General features: G+C 43.3%; 1 protein-coding gene across 9 annotated transcripts in view; it reads right to left on the reverse strand.

The window, feature by feature from the left end:
* Positions 1 to 21,598, reverse strand: part of cacnb1 (calcium channel, voltage-dependent, beta 1 subunit) — a 55,010-nt gene that overhangs the window by 18,414 nt on the left and 14,998 nt on the right. For 6 of the 9 annotated variants that reach the window (XM_060072784.1, XM_060072776.1, XM_060072769.1 and 3 more), the window contains exons 3-4: positions 2,464 to 2,583; positions 1,004 to 1,126 (exon numbers count right to left, since the gene is read on the reverse strand). In XM_060072784.1, coding sequence (XP_059928767.1) covers positions 1,004 to 1,126; positions 2,464 to 2,583 — 243 coding nt within the window. Of the gene's footprint in view, positions 1 to 1,003; positions 1,127 to 2,463; positions 2,584 to 19,017; positions 19,120 to 20,989; positions 21,411 to 21,598 lie in introns of those variants that run through there. The other 3 variants (XM_060072792.1, XM_060072801.1, XM_060072810.1) reach the window with 3 other exon arrangements.

Genomic DNA, 21,598 nt, shown 5'->3' on the forward strand with positions numbered 1-21,598 from the left:
CAGAATGTCCTGAAACTTCTTGGGTGACCTTATGGGGTCTTGAATTATCGCCCTGAAGTTAAATGAGCCTGGAATAACAGGGCATTTTCTTTTAAATCGAAACCAAAAAAATATGTAATAATTCTCATATTTCAATATCTAGTGGGCTTTTAATTTGAAACTACAAATCAGAATATCCTGAAACTTCTTGGGTGACACTATAGGGTCGTAAACTGTGACCGTGAAGTGGAATGAGTCTGGAATAACAGGGAGTTTCCTTTTAAATTGAATCCAAAAAAATATGTAATAACTCTCATATTTCAATATCTAGTGGGCTTTTAATTTGAAACTACAAATCAGAATATCCTGAAACTTCGTGGGTATCACTATGGGGTTGTGAACTATGACCTTGACGCAGAATGAGTCTGGAATAACAGGGCGTTTCCTTTTAAATGTAATCCAAATTCATATCTAATGTCTCATATTTCAATATCTAGAGGGCTTTTCATTTGAAACTACACATCAGAATATCCTGAAACTTCTTGGGTGACACTATGGGGTGTTAAACTGTGACCCTGAAGTGGAATGAGTCTGGAATAACTGGGAGTTTCCTTTTAAATTGAATCCAAAATCATATGTAATATGTCTCATATTTGGTGGGCTTTTATTTTGAAAGTAAATATCACAACGGCCGTACACTTCCTTTGATAGTATTTGTTTTTATTGACTGTCTTTTTGTATGTACCCGACGAATGCTTTTATTATTTATAACTAGTTCTGAGACGCTATTACCGTAATGGCTAGTATAAACAGGTACAGCAAAAAACTGGGTCGGCTGGCTTGACTGCCGATCTCGATGGGTCGGCTGGCTTGACTGCAGTCTGCACACACACTCGCAGTTGTGCAAACACACACACACACACACACACACACACACACACACACACACACACACACACACACACACACACACACACACACACACACACACACCCACAGTTGTTTTGGCTGGGAAGAAGCTCACCTCTTTGATATGCAGGAAGTCTTTGGCTTCGAAGGATATGGCCATGCCCTGCACAGGAACTTCATCGTTGGGCCCCGAGTTGTATCCAACGTTTGTTCTCACAGCAAAAGCCACGGGTTTGGTCTGTGCGGACCATTATGGGGGTCAAGGTAGATATGGTGGCAATCAGAGAATACCCAAACAATCAGATAAATCGAACGATTAACTGCTGCCCCAATCCTGACATATCCAGCTTTCATTATTGCTATTTAAAGGGGACTTATTATACCACCAGGTGTGAGTGTGATTAGCCTTACAAGCCGTTTCGAAAATCTGCCTAATATGACATCACTAGTGGGTGTGTCCACCTAGATCTGTGCTGGATAGATCTATCTACCAGCCTACCCAGTGGACTGAAGTAAACATTGCTCATCTATCCAGCACAGATCTAGGTGGACACACCCACTAGTGATGTCATATTAGGCCGATTTTCGAAACGGCTTGTAAGGCTAATCACACTCACACCTGGTGGTATAATAAGTCCCCTTTAATAATAAATTAGACAGTTCTGAATCTTTTGCATCTAGGGCTGGGCTAGAAATCAATATAATTGTTTTATTGTCTTCTTATTTGCTATTGTATCGCCATGAGGGAAAACAATGCCATATCATGATACCCTTGATACTAAGAAATGCTATACCATCAAATGATTGACATAGGAGGTTTGAATGTAAGGACCCTCCATAACACTGTTTCAGTTTGAATTTGAAATACGATAGTCTATTGTATTCGTTCCCAAAATCCACATCGCCAAGTAGGGTTGCCGTGGTATACGGTATTACCGGTGTTGCCGGTGTTGAGGCCAACACCGTTTACTCGGCGTTGCACACCGGCAACACCGAGTTTTTTTCAGCAAAAATGAATAATATAATTATAATTAAGAAAATTACAATGTGTAGAATAGGCCACAGTTCTGCTCTGTGCGGGAAATTTGTCGCGCCGAGAATTGACGTGCTTCCTTACAAGACCGGTAACCATAGCAACGCCGGTAAACAAACCCCGCAAAGCCCAATCCCTACGTGAGCTCCCCGCACTACGGCCATGCGGAGGCGCACAGAGCTTTTGGCCGTGATATTATGATATATAAAATTATATTATACTATTATATAGAACGTTATAAGACGCCGAGAATTGGCACGCTGCCAGCCGCTGTCACCGAGTGTGAGAGGAAAGTTGACGGAGAAGATGGCGGTTGACCCATAGTTTCAAAGTTAATACCGTTTATACCGGTAATACCGGTGTTGACACAAGCGTATTACTCGTGTCAACTCGTATTACACGAGCGTGAAAATGTCCACACCGCGGCAACCCTATCGCCAAGCCATGTCGGCAGCCGGCTGTCAAGATCCGGACAGGAAGCCCACCAGACAGAATGAGCGAGGAGGTGATTGGTTGTGATTCGCTCAGGCTCGGCCTCTGACCTTGGCCTTCTCGAGAGTGGCAAGGGCCTGCCTGTCCGCCTCCTTCCGCAGCGCCTCGGGGTCTTCTTCCAGGGACACGTCCGAGTCCGATGGCCTACTGGTGTAGGAGTCTGCAGAGCCCTGGGGAGACACGGACCATCACAGTCAAACACGTCGGCTATGATGTTGATCAAAACATGTTGGCTATACTGTTGATCAGCACACATGGGCTATACTTGGGATCAACCCACCAGGATTACACTGTTGATCAACACATGAGGGCTTTACTGGTGGTCAACCCACATAGGCTATACTGATGATCAACACACATGCTGGTGATCACCATAGAGGGGTTACTGTACGTCCACACCAGAAGCGAATTGAGCGACCAAATCGCCGGAAGTCATTCACTTTCTATGGGCAAGAGCGACCAAAGCGACCAAAGCGACCAACGCTACCAGCGGCCAAAGTTGAGCGACCAGAGCGTCAAAAAAAAGTTGAAAACGTTTTAACTTTATGCAAATGACTATGACGCGCTTCAGCGGCCAAACACTGACAGCCAATCGGAATGTAGACGCTCTTCGCTTGCGTGGATCATAAGGAACACCGGCAGGCACTTTGGTTCCTACCTACCTTTATTCACTCACTGAACAAAATGGCTGAAGTATTAATCGCGGCTGTAACTGGGCACCCGGTGTTGTACGACCCAACCCTTTTTCAGTTCAGAGATCGAAACGCCATAGTGGTTTGGATACCAAGTGATGATAAGCGGGAGTATTTATACATCTAGAACGTTCGTATTTAAGCGGGAATCATTTTCATTTGCTTTCCATGCCACCAATCTAACCAACCAATCGCGTGCAGCATGCTTTAAACAAAACCCAAAAAGTTTTTGAAATCGTCACATAAACAAACTAATCGACAAGACGAGGGATAAATGACAATATATCTCTTGTCTTTTATCCCTCTATTCCCCACTATTCACGGAGCCTGAGGTGAATAATTCTTAATTAAATAGTCTAGATAGATAGATAGCCTAGTCAAGTCTTTATTAATACCAAACGACACAAATCGTCGGGAATCCATTTAGGTGGTTCGGCCCACACAGGACAGTAGCCTACAAGACCACACAGAACAAGTCTGACTGGACATACACACAATACATCACATTAAAAATAGACACGCGTTGATAGATAGATAGATATGTTCCATTATTTGCTTTGCGGAGCCAACCAGTCCTGTGCACGTATGCAAATTAGCCACGTGCGCCAATGTCTATTTGTTTTGAGTGCGACGAATGAGTGCAGATGGAGATCAGTGAAACATATGTTAACTAGCCTACTACAGCACGCAGGGTTTTTCGTTCTCGGTTGTAATTAGCCTACATTTTAGGAGTTTTTTTATATTGGGGGGAATCACTGTTGTCGAAGCACTTTATCCAACAAGCAAAACCGTCTCGGCAATATGGCCAAAGTGTATGGGAGTTAACTCTTTGATATGGCTGTCTGTACTAAAAGCAGATGGCTCCTTTAAATGCGTCAGCATAATTGAATTGTACGTCATGAGCGACTTGAGCGACCAAAGCGAACAGAAATATTTGCAGCGAAACTTTGTGAGCGACCAAAGCGTCTTTGGTCGCTCCTGGTGTGGACGTACGGTGATCAACACCTGGGACTACAATGGTGATCTACACTTGTGCACTATAATCATGATGAACACATTTTGACTGTATCTCTGATGAACAATTGTGGACTAAACTGGGGATCAACACATGCAAACTATACTGGTGATGAATACATGTGGGCTATACTGGCGATTAACAATTAGCTATACTGGGGATCAACACACCAGGGGCCGTATTCACAAAGGATTTTAGGGCTAAAAGTAGGTCCTAACTGGCGAATTTAGGAGTAACTCCTAAAAATAATGGGCGTGTCACTCTTAAATTTAGGACTCCTCACTAAGAGCAATTCACAAAGTATTTTAGGCCTAAAAGTAGCACCTAAGTCTAGGAGAGCTTAAAAGTCCTCAAGAGGACTCCGAGTCCTAACTCATTAAGACCTATTCACAAAGAATCGTAAATGCCTGCGAGACGAAATGTTAGGGTATTAAACTTGTTGTGGAGTTAATCGCAATGCAATAACATCCCCGACTAACAGGAATAATCAGATTAGTCCCGAAATAAAATGTTTGGCCACACTACGTTATTTAGCAACAGGGGAAATGCAACTTTGCAATGCCGACGATTTAAAATTATCGCAACCATCAGTCAGCCGTGCCATAAACTTTCCTTTGGACATTCAACAATTACACAGGATCAAAGCCAACTTCATGGCAATTGCAGGTATGCCCGGTGTGGTCGGTGCTATTGACGGGACGCACATAAAAATAATTGCGCCATCAAAAGACGAGGACGTGTTCGTCAATGGAAGAAAGTGCATTCCATCAACACGCAGGTTGTTTTTGATGCAAATTTTAACATAGCCTACTGGATGTTGTTGCAAAGTGGCCTGGATCTTCAGCTACCCATGATTCGCGCATTTTAATGGAGAGCGGTCTGAGGCAGCTTTTTGAGATGTACCAGTTGGGTGTCACTTGCTGGGAGACAGTGACTATCCATGCAAGACGTGGCTCTAGACACCCTACCTCATTCCACAACCGGGAGCACAGTTAAAGTATAACATGTAAGTGATTACGCATATTACGCTTAGTCCTACGTGTAAAACACATCGTATTGGCTCTTTGACGCCTTTTATTTGTTGAATCCATATTTATTATTGTTTACTGATTTCTTCCATATATGCTAGAGCACACAAACATACACGAAATGTTGTGGAGAGAGGAATTGGGCAGATGAAACGTCGGTTCATGTCCTCCACGGCGAAATACGCCTCACCCCAGAGAGGGCAAGCACATCATTACTGCATGTGCCATTCTACACAACCTCTGCAAGCGGAGGAACATTCCACAGCCAAACGATGATGATGATGATGATGATGATGATGATGATGATGATGATGATGATGATGATGGCGATCAACATGACAATGAATTTGGCCGTGTGGAACCGAGTGGACTGGCATTTAGGGATCACTTTGAAAACACATTTTAGGTAAACACCTTGGCACAAATCAGTCAACACTTGTGTAGTTCATAACATTTATTTTCTTTTAAATTTTACGTATTTTTTTGTTTGCTTTCTCTCTCTCTTGAACGTGCAGGCTACAACGTCATGATCGTGGTCTGCACAAAATTGTCATCATGCGTGTATTCTGCTAACTGCACTATAACTACTTAATAGGAATTCATTTCTAGCCTAGGCTATTTCCTTGTTTTTCGGTGATTCAGTGGGCTCGTCTGAACAACCAATCACCGAACTGACTGCTTCTAAACTCGTGCTTGAGAATTGACGTAATCCATATCAACGGCGCGTCACTCTTAGTTCACTCTTTGTGATTTATCCTTAGTAAGATTAGGTCTCAGCGGCTTTGTGAATAACTTTTAAGAAAAAACTCCTACGTAAAATGTTTTAGCGCGAGTTAGGAGCACTCCTAGCGGTAAGATAAAATGCTTTGTGAGTACGGCCCCAGGGCTATACAGGTGATCAACACGTGGACTGTACTGATGATCAACCCAAGTGAATTTCACTCCAAGTGAATTTCACTCCTGATGAACACATATAGACTATACTAGTGATCAACATATTGTAGTCATTTGGAAAGATAAGTGACCTGGTTCTGTTCTTCAAGAGGGATGACCTACAAACCAAAGCTCTATGGCACATGCAAGGTGTTTGCCAAGTATCTCTTCAAGTGTTGGTTCTTGGTAGGGCTGAATGATTTGGGGAAATAATCTAATCCCGATAATTTTAACCAATATTGCGATTGCGATTTAATATGTGATTTCATTAATTTATTAAGTTCCTTATGTTCTGTATTATTCACTAAAAAGGAATCGTTCGTGATTCGTTCAGCCTTATAGTTCTTAGGTTGATTGTAAAATAAATTGCTGTAAATGGGTGGAACAATTTCAGAAGCATTAGATGTACTTCCCCTTTGTCATGATTTCTCACTAACTTCAATCCCATATGATCCTCTAAAGAACCGGCAAACAAAATGTCCCTTTCTTGGAACAAAAATAACCACCTGCTTAGTCCCATTGAACATCCACCTGTAAAAGAAACAAAGCATCAAGCCAAGCCATGCCATGATGTAAATTGAATGGCAATGTAGTTGAGATTTGTCTCATGAATTTCCATGGATGCGGTTGGAAGTGTGATAAGGAAAAAGAGATAGAGAGAAATTGAGAGCGGAAGGGAAATCAAAACACAGATTAGAATATTACCAACCATGTACATAAAGTTTGCATACGACTCGGCCATAGTTAGTCTGCTGAAGAGGGAGGAACTAGATCATGGACCGGTCGTTAATGACATTGTGTCATGGTGGAGTCTTTGCTTGAAATTAATGTTTAAAAACCAAGGACAAGATTAATGATTTTAGGAAATCAGCACCCATCCCAAAACTCCCGGTGATGGAGGGAATTGAGATGAATTTCGTGGAGAACTAAGAATATAATGGTACTCTGTTAGACAGCAGGTTGTGCTTGCAGGCTAATGCAGATGCCATTTCTTAGAAGGTACACAAATATTTTTACTACTTAAATAACTATTTAAGGCTTGCACCAAAATGATTACTCTGTTCTACAGCACTTTTAGTGGGCCTGAATCAGGCCCTAAAGAATAGGCTGGCTCGTCTTGTCAGAGTGGCCAGAAAAGGTATATATAAGCATAGCTTAGTGACCTTTATGATCAGAAGGAAGGCCCATATCATATTGTCTGAACTGACCACACCCTGCAGAGGGAGTTTGAGCTTCTACCTTCAGGTAGAAGATAGACAGCTCAAAAGGTAAAAAAATAACATACTTATGTTTTCACTGCATTAGAAGGCTGAATTTGCACAAATGATTGCACTAAGCCTTTTCTGCACTCAGTAATTACCTTGTCTTTGGTCTTCACATGAAGTGATCTTGAATTTAACTTGACTGTCACTGTACTGTATTGTATTGCTTGCTGTATATGTGTCCTGTCTTGTATGTTGGATTTCATGTTGGATTTATGTTAGATTGACTGTTTTTAATACCGGGCTGCGCAACCATAAATTTGACTTGATTTGATCTGTCGTCCATAACATCAGCAGAACACAGCATGGAGAGAGAGAGAGAGAGAGAGAGAGAGAGAGAGAGAGAGAGAGAGAGAGAGAGAGAGAGAGAGAGAGAGAATAAGAGAAGAAGTAGAGAGTAGGAGCAAAGGTAGGCGTGGAGGACAAAAAATGGAGAGGCAGGCAAGTTCAAAAATGTTTTTTTCTGTGTTCTCTTCTTCTCTCTTTACATAACAATCCCACTTGTTCTCGGCTGGCTGTTGTCATAGGTGACAGGCGGGGTGACGGTGGTGGGAGGCACATGGAAGAATGTGGGACAGCTGAATGTGCCGGAGCTGAAGAGGAGGTGAGTCATTCACTGTGGGTTTTTTAAAATAGAAGGTGAGAATGCACATGGATGACAAACGCCATTTTACTTCCCGCTAAATCCCCCTGCGAATAACGCATGAGGCTTCTGTAACTCGATTGCACTCTCACACACAAACGCACACACACACACGCACGCACGCACGCACGCACGCACGCACGCACGCACGCACGCACGCACGCACGCACGCACGCACGCACGCACGCACGCACGCACGCACACACACACACACACACACACACACACACACACACACACACACGAACCAAGAGGGGTGCTCGGTCATCACATTCTAGCCTCCAAATAGTAATGACCACTTTAACTGCAATCTTTCAGGTATTTGCACCTAATAATACCTTCTTTGTAGCACTTTATTAGGGGTCCAAGCCAACAGGTTGGATCCCTATTGTTTTTGTAAGGATTTTTAGGGGTCCAAGCCAACAGGTTGGATCCCTATTGTTTTTGTAAGGATTTTTATTTCTTCCTATACTTCCTTCCCTAGAAGTGGTACCACAGCCCAAACCGTAAATGGTGCCGACACGCCAATTGCATGACTAGATCCAGGTCCGTGAGGTGACGGCAGACGACAAAATCCAGACACGCCGGCCACTAGGTGGCGCTATACCAAGGAATACGCGTTTGGGGCTATAACTCCCACACCGAACCTCCCAGAGTCCAAAAACTTGTACACACAGATGCACTGGAGTCTGCTGCATCTTTTGGCCTAGGCCACGCCCATTTGCGTCTATGAATATTTTTCGCTAAATCGCGAAAACCGCAAAACTGTCTTTTCCCTACTCCTCCCACATTTCTTGACCAATCAACACCAAACTTTGCACACGACATCGTCAGACGCACACAAAAAATAAAATTCGAACACTTTTTTGATCCGACCTTCGACGACGAAACGGTAGCGTTTGGAATATTGGTATATTAGCTAAATTAGACGTGGAAAATCAAAAATCCAAAAAAATCTAAAAGTAGACATCGGATCGAGTCCAAATTTTACACACATGTCGGTGCTAACCTTAATGTCGTTCGATGAAAAATTCGGAAAATTTCGCCATTAGGGGGCGCAATAAACGAGGAAATTGTATATCTTCTACAAAATTCCGCCGCGAAAACGCTACACTGACTTCTCGCTACTCCTACCACAGTCAAATCCTTTGTATCCACAGGTTCAGGGTAGCGTTTTGAACACATGCTTCGCGTTGTGCCGGCGAAATGCACATTTCTTGTTCTTCTTCCCGCCCTGAAAGTGGTACTACAGCCCAAACCGTAAATGGTGCACACGCGCCAATTACATGACTAGATCCAGGTCCGGCACCGCTACTCAGATAACCAAATCCAGACACGCCGGTCCCTAGGTGGCGCTATACCAAGGAATACGCGTTTGGGGCAATAACTCCCACACCGAACCTCCCAGAGTCCAAAAACTGACTTCTCGCTACTCCTACCACAGTCAAATCCTTTGTATCCACAGGTTCAGGGTAGCGTTTTGAACACATGCTTCGCGTTGTGCCGGCGAAATGCACATTTCTTGTTGCGTTGTGCCGGCGAAATGCACACTTCTTGGACCCCTGCATAACTGCTTGCAGTTCTAGTTACCAATTACATTCTCTCACCTACTTCCTATAAAGAATGGAAGTAATGATTCAATAACAAAGGGTGAAATAATTCCAGAGTGCCGACACAATCGGGAGAAGGTAATGAGCTACCAATCAGGCCGGATAAATATAATCCCTGTGCGCTCGAATACAGGGATAGGGTGAAACGTATAGTTCCCAGAGTGTTTCTGTCTGTGAGCAGAAATTTGCTCGGTTCGATCCCCTGCAAGGACCACCATCTACAAGTCCAACCCCTTGAGCAAGATGATCCTTACTGACCTGTAACTGAGCTTGCTGTATGAATCGCTTCTGATTATAAGAACCAGTGAATAAATTGTGGAAAGAAACACAGTTTGTGGCCTTTTGCCTTGCTTGTGCGTGTTCTCCGATACATTCATGCAAATAATGCCGATACTGATGCATGTCAGCTGCTCCTTTGCCAAATAGCCAGGCAGCCATCGAGAAAGCACAGACCCTCCCTGTTGCCATGGCGATCGTTCATCGAACAGTTTCTCCTCAGGCCGTTGCCAGGCTCAGACGTCTCTACTCATCGCACAGAGCCAAACTCAGACCACAATGCACTCAGTAGCATCAATCACCAGAATGTGGCAACAGGTCAGATAAATTCAAGGCTGACATCACACGGCAATATAAAGTCCTGTGAATGTATTAAAATGGCCCATCATATATGATTAATTAAATAGTGATTAGTTTGCGATACAAACTACGGTTGTAATATTTAGTATTGGTTAATTTTGCAGAACCACATTCAAAAACTTGTGGACAGACAAGAATAAGAAGTATAGCTGCGAGCAGCAATGTGGGTATTAAGCATAATGGGACTCGATAAGCTAATTCTGCCAGACGGTCGTAATCGGCTGGGTGGCTACATGACGACCGTATCGGTAATCGGTAAACTAATTCTGCCGGATGGACGTAATCGGCTGGGTGGCTACATGACGACCGTATCGGTAATCGGATGGACGTAATCGGCCAGGTGGCTACATGACGACCGTCTCGATAATCGGTAATAACGACGGCTTTTGGAATGGGTGGCTACATGACGGATGCCTCGGTAATCGGTAAACTAATTCTGCCAGACAGACGTAATCGGCTGGGTGGTGTGGTAGAAATTAACCTTACATTCTATGTTAAACTATGATTATTATTAGGCCTACATATCATATATATACTTTAATGGTGGAAAAGAGCTGATCACCTTTAGCCTAGATGTTATGTGCCATGTGACACCAGTGAGTAAGTCCAGTTCATTCCCATCTGATGGGCCATGTGGCACATCAGTCAGAGAGTCCAGTCTACTCCCATTTTGATGTACTCTCTGAAGACAATGCTTACATTCACACGTGTGCATCATCTCTGTTTGTATAAGGATAATATATGTTCTAAGGTCACATTGGGACTCAGAAGACATAAGAGAATGCTGACATCCACACAGTATGACCCTGATGGGAAATTCTATATTTGAGGAAAGTCCAACTTTGTATTGTGTAAGAATCTGGGATATAAGGAGCTGTCCGGGATTCGTTCGGTAGTGTGTATTCGAGGATACCATTCGGCTTTGTTGTCTCTCGTTTGCGGGTGGCAATAAACTCTCCATCTATACTTGACCTGGACTCCCCGATTTCTCTTGCTTATAGCTAGTTGAAGTGAATTAGATAAGTTGTTATTATTAATGCTACAACAGTGGCTACATGACGACCGCATCGGTAATCGGACTGACATAATCGGCTAGGTGGCTACATGACGACCGTATTGGTAATCGGATGGACGTAATCGGCTAGGTGGCTACTTGACGACCGTCTCGGTAATCTGTAAACTAATTCTGCCAGATGGACGTAATCAGCTGGGTGGCTACATGACGACCGTCTCGGTAATCGGTAAACTAATTCTGCCTGGCGGACGTAATCAGCTGGGTGGCTACATGAAGACCGTATCGGTAATCGGACGGACGTAATCAGCTAGGAGACTACATGACGACAGTATTGGTAATCGGACGGATGTAATCGGTTAGGTGGCTACATGACGACCGTCTCGGTAATCGGTAATAACGACAGCTGGTGGAATAAACTACAGCATTATGCGAGTACGCGTGTGAAAAGGTAGCCCCTCCTTTTCACGTACATATGACACTACCCGCAACACGTAAACTGATCAACACGCACACACGCATTCACACATCTGTTTATGTTGAGTATTACGCACGGTGCCGGAAACCACGTCTCGTCATGAGACATATTGATCATCACAACAAAACCTTTCAGTTACTTGCATGTAAACATCCTTGCAATCGGTTAGGTACCAGCCGATATGCTCGATAACCCATTCTCTGTCGTTAACCCATACATTTTGCATGACACAAACAGACACTGACAGCCACACCCACTTCCTGGGTCCCCAAGCATTTGGAACCCCGGGCAACACGAGCACCTGGAAATGCAATCATTGCCTGATTGGGATGCAGGAACATGACTGTTTGTAAGGGGGGGGGGGGGGGGGGGGCGTTATTTGCTATGTTTAATTATTATGGTATTTTGCATTTTGCAATGGTGAACTTCATCATCAACCTTCAAACTGTTAAGATGTATAATGAAGTGTGTGGTCAGATATGATTTCATTATAAAATATGTATTATATGTATATGTATTATGCTACTTGGGTCGGTGAACCCCAATGGTAGTTGGTATCTACCAATTTAGTTAATTGGTTGGCATTATTTAAGCCCGGTATTTTTTGCTTTCAAGGGGGTTGGTGGAGGCATAGAGAGACGGCTTGCTGTTAGGCTGGTAGCCTACATGTTCGGTGATTCTCATGTTAATGGAACTTTTGCAAGTGAGCAACCCTCTGGCTGATTTTTGGTTTGTTTATCGAAGTATTTTGTTTGGCTTCGCCATTTCACTTTTTCAGGCGTGGAAAATAAATCACAGTTTCTCACCTAATTTATGCTGCTGGCTGAATTTTTGTGGCGTACTCGAGATCTTCATTGCGTCCTAACCGCTACATCCCGAAGTTGAAGTGAGTCGGGAGGCTCATTTTCAACACGCGTCAATGTTTACCAAATGGAAAAATTTGCCTACCTAGAGGTAAGGGCGCATTATCGTCTGCCCGACAGAACAAGTGACACAAATACATAAGGGTATTCGGAACAATATCCCTAACAGAGACACAATGTTAACAAGCATCTGTTCTTGAGGTGGTTCATGAAGCATCTAATCCAGTAAGAATTGCAGTTTATATTGTAAGTGGGCGGAATGGTAAATAAAGTCATTGTTTGATGTCCCCCTGAGGTCAAAGATCACAAAATTGTTTGGCTGTCCCCAGAATGATGTCACGAGTCTATGCAGCAAGTTTGGCTATGATATGTTAAAGAGTTGCTGAGAACAGACTTACTTCCTGTTAGGCGGCTTTGCCGTCAAGTTTGATTGGCTGTCCCGGCCAAATGGTTGGGAATTAGAAGAAGCTGTTTGGCAGGTTTGTTCAGCTTGCTCTGAAGATCAAATATGGCAATGTTCCTGATGATTAGACATAATCTAGCAAGTTTGGCTATGATAGGTTAAAGAGTTGCTGAGAACAGGCTTACTCCCTGTTTGGCGGCTTTGCCGTCAAGTTTGATTGGCTGTCAAGGCCAAACGGTTTTGAATTAGAAAAAGCTGTTGGGCTTAGATCATATAGAGAAAGGTTCATGATGATTGGACATAATTTGTGGCCTGTGGATATGTAATGTTGATGTAGACAACTATAAACATGGCGGCCAATTTCTGATGTTGCCATGGGAAATATTTTATTAGCTATATGGGGCGGTCTGACTGTATCACCAGACATTAAAAGTACGTTTGAAATATAGCTGCGAGCAGCAACGTGGGTGTCAAGCATAATGGGACTCGGTAAACTAATTCTGCCGGATGGACGTAATCGGCCAGGGGGCTACATGACGACCGTCTCGGAAATCGGCAATACCGACAGCCGGTGGGATGAGCATTATGTGGGAAAATGACCCCACCTAGAGGTAAGGGCGCAATACAGTCTGCCTGACAGAACAAATGTCACAAATACATAGGGGTATTCGGAACAATATCCCGAAAAGAGACACAATGTAAACAAGCATCCGTTCTGGAGGTGGTTCGTGAAGCATCTAATCCAGTGGGAATTGCAGTTTATATAGTAGGTGGGCGGAATGGTAAATATAGTCATTGTTGCATTATACATTAAGTACCGCTTGTCGCCACACGAGTGCAGTGTCTACCCATTAATGAGCGCCACACGAGTGCAGTGTCTACCCATTAATGAGCAACGTCAAGTTTGATTGGCTGTCACGGCCAAACGGTTTTGAATTTGAGAAAGCTGTTTAATATATTTGTTCAACTTGGTCTGAAGATCATATTTGCCAAGTTTCATGAAGATTGGACATAATTTGTGGCCTGTGGAAATTTACAACAGATTTTGACAACTTTCAAAATGGTGGCCAAGTTCTGATGTTGCCATGAAAAATAATTCATAAGCTATATGGGGAGGTCTGACAGTATCATCAGACATTGAAAATAAGTTTGAAATGTACTCATGTGAAGAGAGAGGAGTTAAAACACGTCTTCATTGATTATAGCGCCCCCTAGAGGTCAATGGTCACCAAATTCATTGAGTGTCCCCATGATGATGTTATAGGTCTATTTATCAAGTTTGGTTATGATATGTCAAAGGGCTGCTGAGATATTGGCGTGTTTCCGGTTTGGGGGGTTCGCGGTCGAATATCATTGACTGTCGCGGTTATTTCTGCAAGAAGTAATATATGAGCTATATGGGGAGGTCTGATAGTATCACCAGACATTGAAAATACGTTTTAAATGTACTCATGTGAAGAGAGAGGAGTCCAAACACATCGACATTAAAAACAGCGCCCCCTAGAGGTCAAAGGTCACCAAATTCATTCAGTGTCAGCTTTATGGGGGCAAGGGTCTATATACCAAGGTTGGTTATGATATGTCAAAGGGCTGCTGAGATATGGGCTTACATCCAAATTTGATTGGCTCTAGCGGGCAAACGGTTTTGAATTTGAAAAATCTATTCAATGTTTTTTATCAAGCATGGCCGGAAGATCATGTGTGCCAAGTTTCGAGTTGATTGGACAATATTTGTGATAGAAGTAGCATTTTGAAGGTTTTTAACATAAACCAAGATGGCGGAAATATACGTCATGTCTCAATGACGTCATAGGGTGCGTGGAACTGGGCTTGGTTCAAGGAATCCAATGATATCTGGTTTGTGATTATTGGTTGAATGGGTCGAAAGTTATGAACATGAATGCATGTCCAACTTTGACCTGTTGGTGGCGCTAGAGCTGTTGGGCTAGCGACCTGAGATTGGCTTAATGGGCTAATGGGGCTGTCTTGAACCAGTATGCCAAATTTCACAACTTTTCGCCAAGCGGTTCTATGGGCTGCCATTGACTCCCATTGCAGGTAAATAATAATAAGAACTCATACAAAAACAATAGGTTGTCTCACAACGTAGTTGCTTGACACCCAAATATAGCTGCGAGCAGCAATGTGGGTGTCAAGCATAATGGGACTCGGTAGGCTAATTCTGCCGGATGGACGTAATCGGCCAGAGGGTCATGACGACCGTCTCGGAAATCGGCAATACCGACAGCCGGTGGGTTGAGTAATTGGGAAAAGGACCCCACCTAGAGGTAAGGGCGCAATACAGTCTGCCTGACAGAAGAAATGTCACAAATACATGGGGGTATTCGGAACAATATCGCTAAAAGGGACACAATGTAAACAAGCATCCGTTCTGGAGGTGGTTCGTGAAGCATCTAATCCAGTGGGAATTGCAGTTTATATTGTAGGTGGGCGGAATGGTAAATATAGTCATTGTTGCATTATACATTAAGTACCGCTTGTCGCCACACGAGTGCAGTGTCTACCCATTAATGAGCGCCACTCGAGTTTGATTGGCTGTCACGGCCAAACGGTTTTGAATCTGAGAAAGCGGTTTGATATGTTTGTTCAGCTTGGTCGGAAGATCATATATGCCATATATGAAGATTGGACATAATTTGTGGCCTGTGGAAATTTTCAACTGATTTTGACAACTTTCAACATGGTGGCCAAGTTCTGATGTTGCAATGAGAAATAATTTATAAGCTATATAAGGAGGTCTGGCAGTATCTTCAGACATTAAAAATAAGTTTGAAATGTACTCATGTGAAGAGAGAGGAGTTAAAACACGTCTTCATTAATTATAGCGCCCCCTAGAGGTCAATGGTCACCAAATTCATTGAGTGTCCCCATGATGATGTTATGGGTCTTTGTATCAAGTTTGGTTATGATATGTCAAAGGGCTGCTGAGATATTGGCGTGTTTCTGGTTTGGGGGCTTCGCGGTCGAATATCATTTGCTGCCGCGGATATTTCTGCAAAAAATAATATACTCGCTATACGGATTGGCTTTAGCGGGCAAACGGTTTTGAATTTGACAAATCTATTCAATGTTTTTCATCAAACATGGCCAGAAGATCATGTGTGCCAAGTTTCGAGATGATTGGACAAGATTTGTGATAGGAGTAGCATTTTGAAGGTTTTTGACATAAACCAAGATGGCGGAAATATACGTCATGGCGCAATGACGTCATAGGGTGTGTTGAACTGGGCTTGGTTCAAGGAATCCAATGATACCAGGTTTGTGAATATTGGTCGAATAAGTCAAAAGTTATGAACATGAATGCATGTCCAACTTTGACCTGTTGGTGGCGCTAGAGCTGTTGGGCTAGCAACCTGAGATTGGCCTAATGGGCTAATGGGGCTGTCCTGAACCAGTGTGCCAAATTTCACAACTTTTCGCCAAGCGGTTCTATAGGCTGCCATTGACTCCCATGGCAGCGTAATAATAAGAACTCATACAAAAACAATAGGTTGTCTCGCAACGTAGTTGCTTGACACCCAATTCATACGAAAACAATAGGTTGTCTCGCAGCTTCGCTGCTTGACACCCAAATATAGCTGCAGGCAGCAATGAGGGGGCCAAGCAGAATATGACTCCATAAACTAATTTTGGTGGACAGACTACAGTGTTTCCCACAGACCAAGGACCAATGTGTGGTGCGGGGGGGGGGGGGGGGCGGGGCGGCGGCGCACTCACTGACGTCTGCGATACGGCGACGCGGCCGTCAGTGAGTGTGCATGTAACTCTGCGTTTACATGCGGACACATCTGATTTGCATAGATGTGGAAGAACAGCTCAATCGGAATAGAAAAGTATCATATATATATACGCCTCAATCGGTTCGGAATAGAATTCTATGCGGAATAGAATAGGTGGTGTAGTCCGCTATAAATACTTAGTTTGGGGTTTAACTTGGAGCAGCTGCAGTAGTTCGCAATTGGTCCACTCCGTCTGTACTTTAATGCACACCGAACCTTACCGCTGTCAAGGAAATTGGATTTATTGCCTGATTCACGTCTTTGTTATTATCACTCCGTAGTAGTTTCAGTAGTCCGGTAACTTAACAACCCCAGCGTGTCCGGTTGCTAAGCGACGGGTGACATCGGTGGGTTCATGTGTTAGCATCGTCATTCTCGCTCCGTGTGTGTGTGTGTGTGTGTGTGAGAATGACAGGGAGAACGAGTGCTATGCAGAGATGAATGGACGGAACGATTTTTAGATTTCCAAATCGCGTTATTAAAAAAAAAAATCAATTCGTGGCGCTCGATGTTGATTCTGTGGCGCCGCGCCACACAATGGTCTATGTATGGGAAACACTGGACTACAGGAAGACCGTCTCAGTCACATTTCCCTTACATTGAAAGCTATTGTCAAATGGTTATCACAATAAAAAATACATTGAAGTTGCTTTCTAAGGGCTGCTAACAACGCATCCGCCTACGGATCAGAGCTGACATACGTATTCTGCCATAGTTTGTTGCGTTGATCGTGCACGTCGTCGCAAGCTAACACGACTCGTCCGCAAGCAGAATTGACCAGAGTAGCCACAGCAAGACGATAGATCTACGTCCGACACACAGCCTTCAGCACTTTCAACAAGTTTCACATCAAAATATAAAAGATAGACTGAGAAATGTTGACACTCGCTGTGGTCAAACAACATTTGACCTAGAGTTCAAATGTCACCAAATTATTTGGGCATCAGGATAAGAGTCATAAGACTATGAGGCAAGTTTGGTTCGGATACATGAAAGCTTTGCAGAGATATGATGATACCTTGATTGTGAAAATTGGATGAATGGGTCAAACGTTATAAACATGAAAGCATTTCCACCTTTGACCTGTTGGTGGCGCTAGAGCTCTTGAGCTAGCGACGCCAAAATTGCTGTGAGGGATCATGGGACTGTCCTGAATCAACAACTTTTTACCAAGGCGTTCCATGGGCGGCCATAGACTCCCATGGCAGGATAATAATAATAATAGGAAAACGTAGAATAACAATGGTAGAGAGAGAGTGAGAGAGAGAGAGAGAGAGACCTATGAGTGTCTCTGTAATGCACACTGGACTGCTTGATTGCGTTATGCAAAAACAATTGCCTTGCATTGCCTTACTCACAAATCCTCGGCACACACTTTCTCACACACGAAACTCAGTTAAAAGCACAATAGTCAATTGAATCAATAATGTGGCAAATCGTAAAAAGAAGAAATTCTATTGCACACATGAGCTACTTTATCTCATTCACTAACATAGCTGTATCCTTTTATAGGAACATATATTGCATTTCCGAAAATGTAATGGCAAAACCTTAGCCTAGGATAGGAGGAGAGAAGGGAAGGTTACCAGCTATGATAAAGTGAGAGAGAGGAACGACAGAGAGGAGAAAAAGAGATGGAGAGAAATGATAACAGGAGAGGACTCGTATTTGATCAGGTTGATTAACATCTGTGTCATCCCATGAGAGAGAGAGAGAGAGAGAGAGAGAGAGAGAGAGAGAGAGAGAGAGAGAGAGAGAGAGAGAGAGAGAGAGAGAGAGAGAGAGAGAGAGAGAGAGAGGAGAGAGAGAGAGAGAGAGAGAGAGAGAGAGAGAGAGAGAGAGAGAGAGAGAGAGAGAGAGAGAGAGAGAGAGAGAGAGAGAGATCAATGTGTGGTCATCCTGGAATGTGTTGACCCACATATACAGACATGCAAGATTAAACACGCACACACACAAACAAACACATCAAATCACACATGTACATGTACACAAACATGCACAATTACAGTCCTAAAGAAATGCTATTTTGAGAGAGATATTCAATATTGCTGCTACACTCCCCTTCAACACAGAATCGCACGCAGAAGGGAATCTGAACTCCACCTTTTCCTATTCTACTTTTTTACTCTTCTCCCCCTCTCCTTTTCTCGCCTGAAGATTTTCATTTGATTCTAATTTGGTTACTTGCTTCACTTCACACTCAGCCCTTTTTTCAAAATAGTTACTCACCACCTGATCTCAGGCATGCTGTTCTTTTGGCCAGTTACACGCAGAACCTCTAGCAGTGTCATACTAACCGCTTGCCTGGTGAGATATATGACAGGCTGAGAAATAAAATGGACTTTAACCTGAAGTGAACAGGTGGCTATTAAACATAACTCTTGCAGCTGTTTTGTATTAAGCTACTCAAGCAGTTCAGTGAAACAAATGGCCAAAAATGATTATGACTTGGTTGATATTAAAAAGGTATTATAGCAATAATAATAGATGATTAATAGTATCAATGGTATCTGTAACATTAAAAGTGTTTTTTGTACTTTAATTATGAGTAGACGTAGTACTAGTAGAAGTAGTATTACTACTAGTACTACTATTAGTATTTTGTACGTATTAGTGTTATTAATATTATTAATCTATGTATTATTTCTACTTCAAGTGTTGGTATTAGTATTATCACTGTGGTAGTTGTATTTGTACAATCAGTATTATTAGTACTTCACTTCCATGAAATTGAGTAGTAAATGTCATTTGTGGTATTGAAGCCACTCGTGACGATTGTAATTGCAGTGTTTCCCCCAGCACTGTGTTGTTAAGGCGAGCACCTTAACAACAATAGGGCCCCGCCTTGACTACCAATGTATATAAAAAAAAAAATACATATTTTATTTTTTCATGTATATATTTTTTAATTATTATGCATTAACAAAGTACAAAACTCTCGTAGGGAAAGAAAACATACTTCCATCAGGCGTAAAAAATAAAGATCAATAATGCATCGGTAATACTGTTCACAACAATGGTCGTACCATAAAGCTTTTTGAATTGAAACGGAGGATACAGCTACTATTGTAGCATTGTAGCTGTATCCTTTTATATGAATATGTAGGTGAGAGGTTATACATTATGGGGTTGATTAACATAGATGTCATCCCGGAAAGGGCCACATCTAAGATTATGCAGGCACTCACACACACACACACACACAACATAGATGTCTCCAATAACATTATTGACAGTTTATGACACAACGAGAGAGAGAGAGAGAGAGAGAGAGAGAGAGAGAGAGAGAGAGAGAGAGAGAGAGAGAGAGAGAGAGAGAGAGAGAGAGAGAGAGAGAGAGAGAGAGAGAGAGAGAGAGAGAGAGAGAGAGAGAGAGAGAGAGAGATCGTCATGGCAACCCGCTGGGCAGGCAGCTAAAGTTTTACTGGGTAAAAAGGCCCTGAAGTGTTGCTCAATAACAATTGAATTCCCAAACCGGCCAGACAGGCTGGAGACGTTTCTCAGCCAAACACAAGCCCCTAGCTCACCCATTAAGGTAGGTGATATTATCTGGAACAGCTTGCACTGTCCTTAATTCCGTATGAACGATGGTTGAACGATGTGTACGTATAAGAACCATGGAGTGTTAAGGTAAAGAATAAATCATTCAGGCCAGGTTTGTGAGTAATAGAAAACGAAATCTGAAAACCTTGAGTCCAACTTTGCCTTGGACTTCCTACACTCTTGGTGTAGGAACAAGACCAGGCCTTTGTGAGGCCATGAGGCCCCAGGAAGGGCCCAACGGTCTGGGACACCAGTCCAGGGCAGGCAGCTCACATAGCAGCACAGGCTACCAGTGGGACATGGGAGGCTAAATACAAATGGCAGGGCGCTACGGCAGCTGTAGCACAGCCCAAAATGGAGGGGCTAAATTAGGCAAAGGAGTTGCAGTAACGCAACTGACCAATACACAAACACACACACACACACACACACACACACACACACACACACACACACACACACACACACACACACTTAGTTAGTCCTTTTTCTCTCTGTGGCGGTTGTTAGTAACTCTAGTTACCGAGACATACACCCACACAAACACACACACACAAACGCACACACACACGCATTAACAAACTCTCTATTAACGTTGAGTGTCCTGTTTGGTGAACCAAACGGACGAGTTAAATACATTTAGTCAGATCCTTCTTACCATAAGGGGCCTGCGAATCCTTTCGGTGGTCTCCATACCTCCTGTGCCACTCTCACCGCACTGCGGCTCACCACGGGCCAAGGTCCCCACAGACACAACTGTGTGGGCGTGTGTGTGTATGTATGTATGTATGTATGTATGTGTGGACCTCAGTGGGTGTCTGTGTATGTGTAAGTATTTTCACAAGAGTCTATGCGCGTGTATGTGTGTGAGAGAGAGAGAAAGAGAGAGAGCCAAGAGTACTGTATGTTTGAAAATAGAAGAGCACTAACTGCCCATGCCCCAACCCCCCTCAAACACACACACACACACACACACACACACACACACACACACACACACACACACACACACACACACACACACACACACACACACACACACACACACACACACAAAAGCTCAGAGAAAATGAACCTTGTGTAAGGGGACGACATAGAAGCCAAGGGTGCAGTGGCGGTTGGGGATGGGTTGAGCTGGGGTGGGAGGGGTGAGGTGAGGTGGGTGTGAGGGGGTATGGGTTGGGAGGAGGTCAGGTTGCAGGACTTGTGCTACATTCGCAAAGTGGGGAATTATATTTAGCCTGGCAGGAGAGAAAAACAGGGACAT

This window comes from Gadus macrocephalus, chromosome 2, assembly GCF_031168955.1.
Source record: "Gadus macrocephalus chromosome 2, ASM3116895v1".
NCBI classification, from domain to species: domain Eukaryota; kingdom Metazoa; phylum Chordata; class Actinopteri; order Gadiformes; family Gadidae; genus Gadus; species Gadus macrocephalus.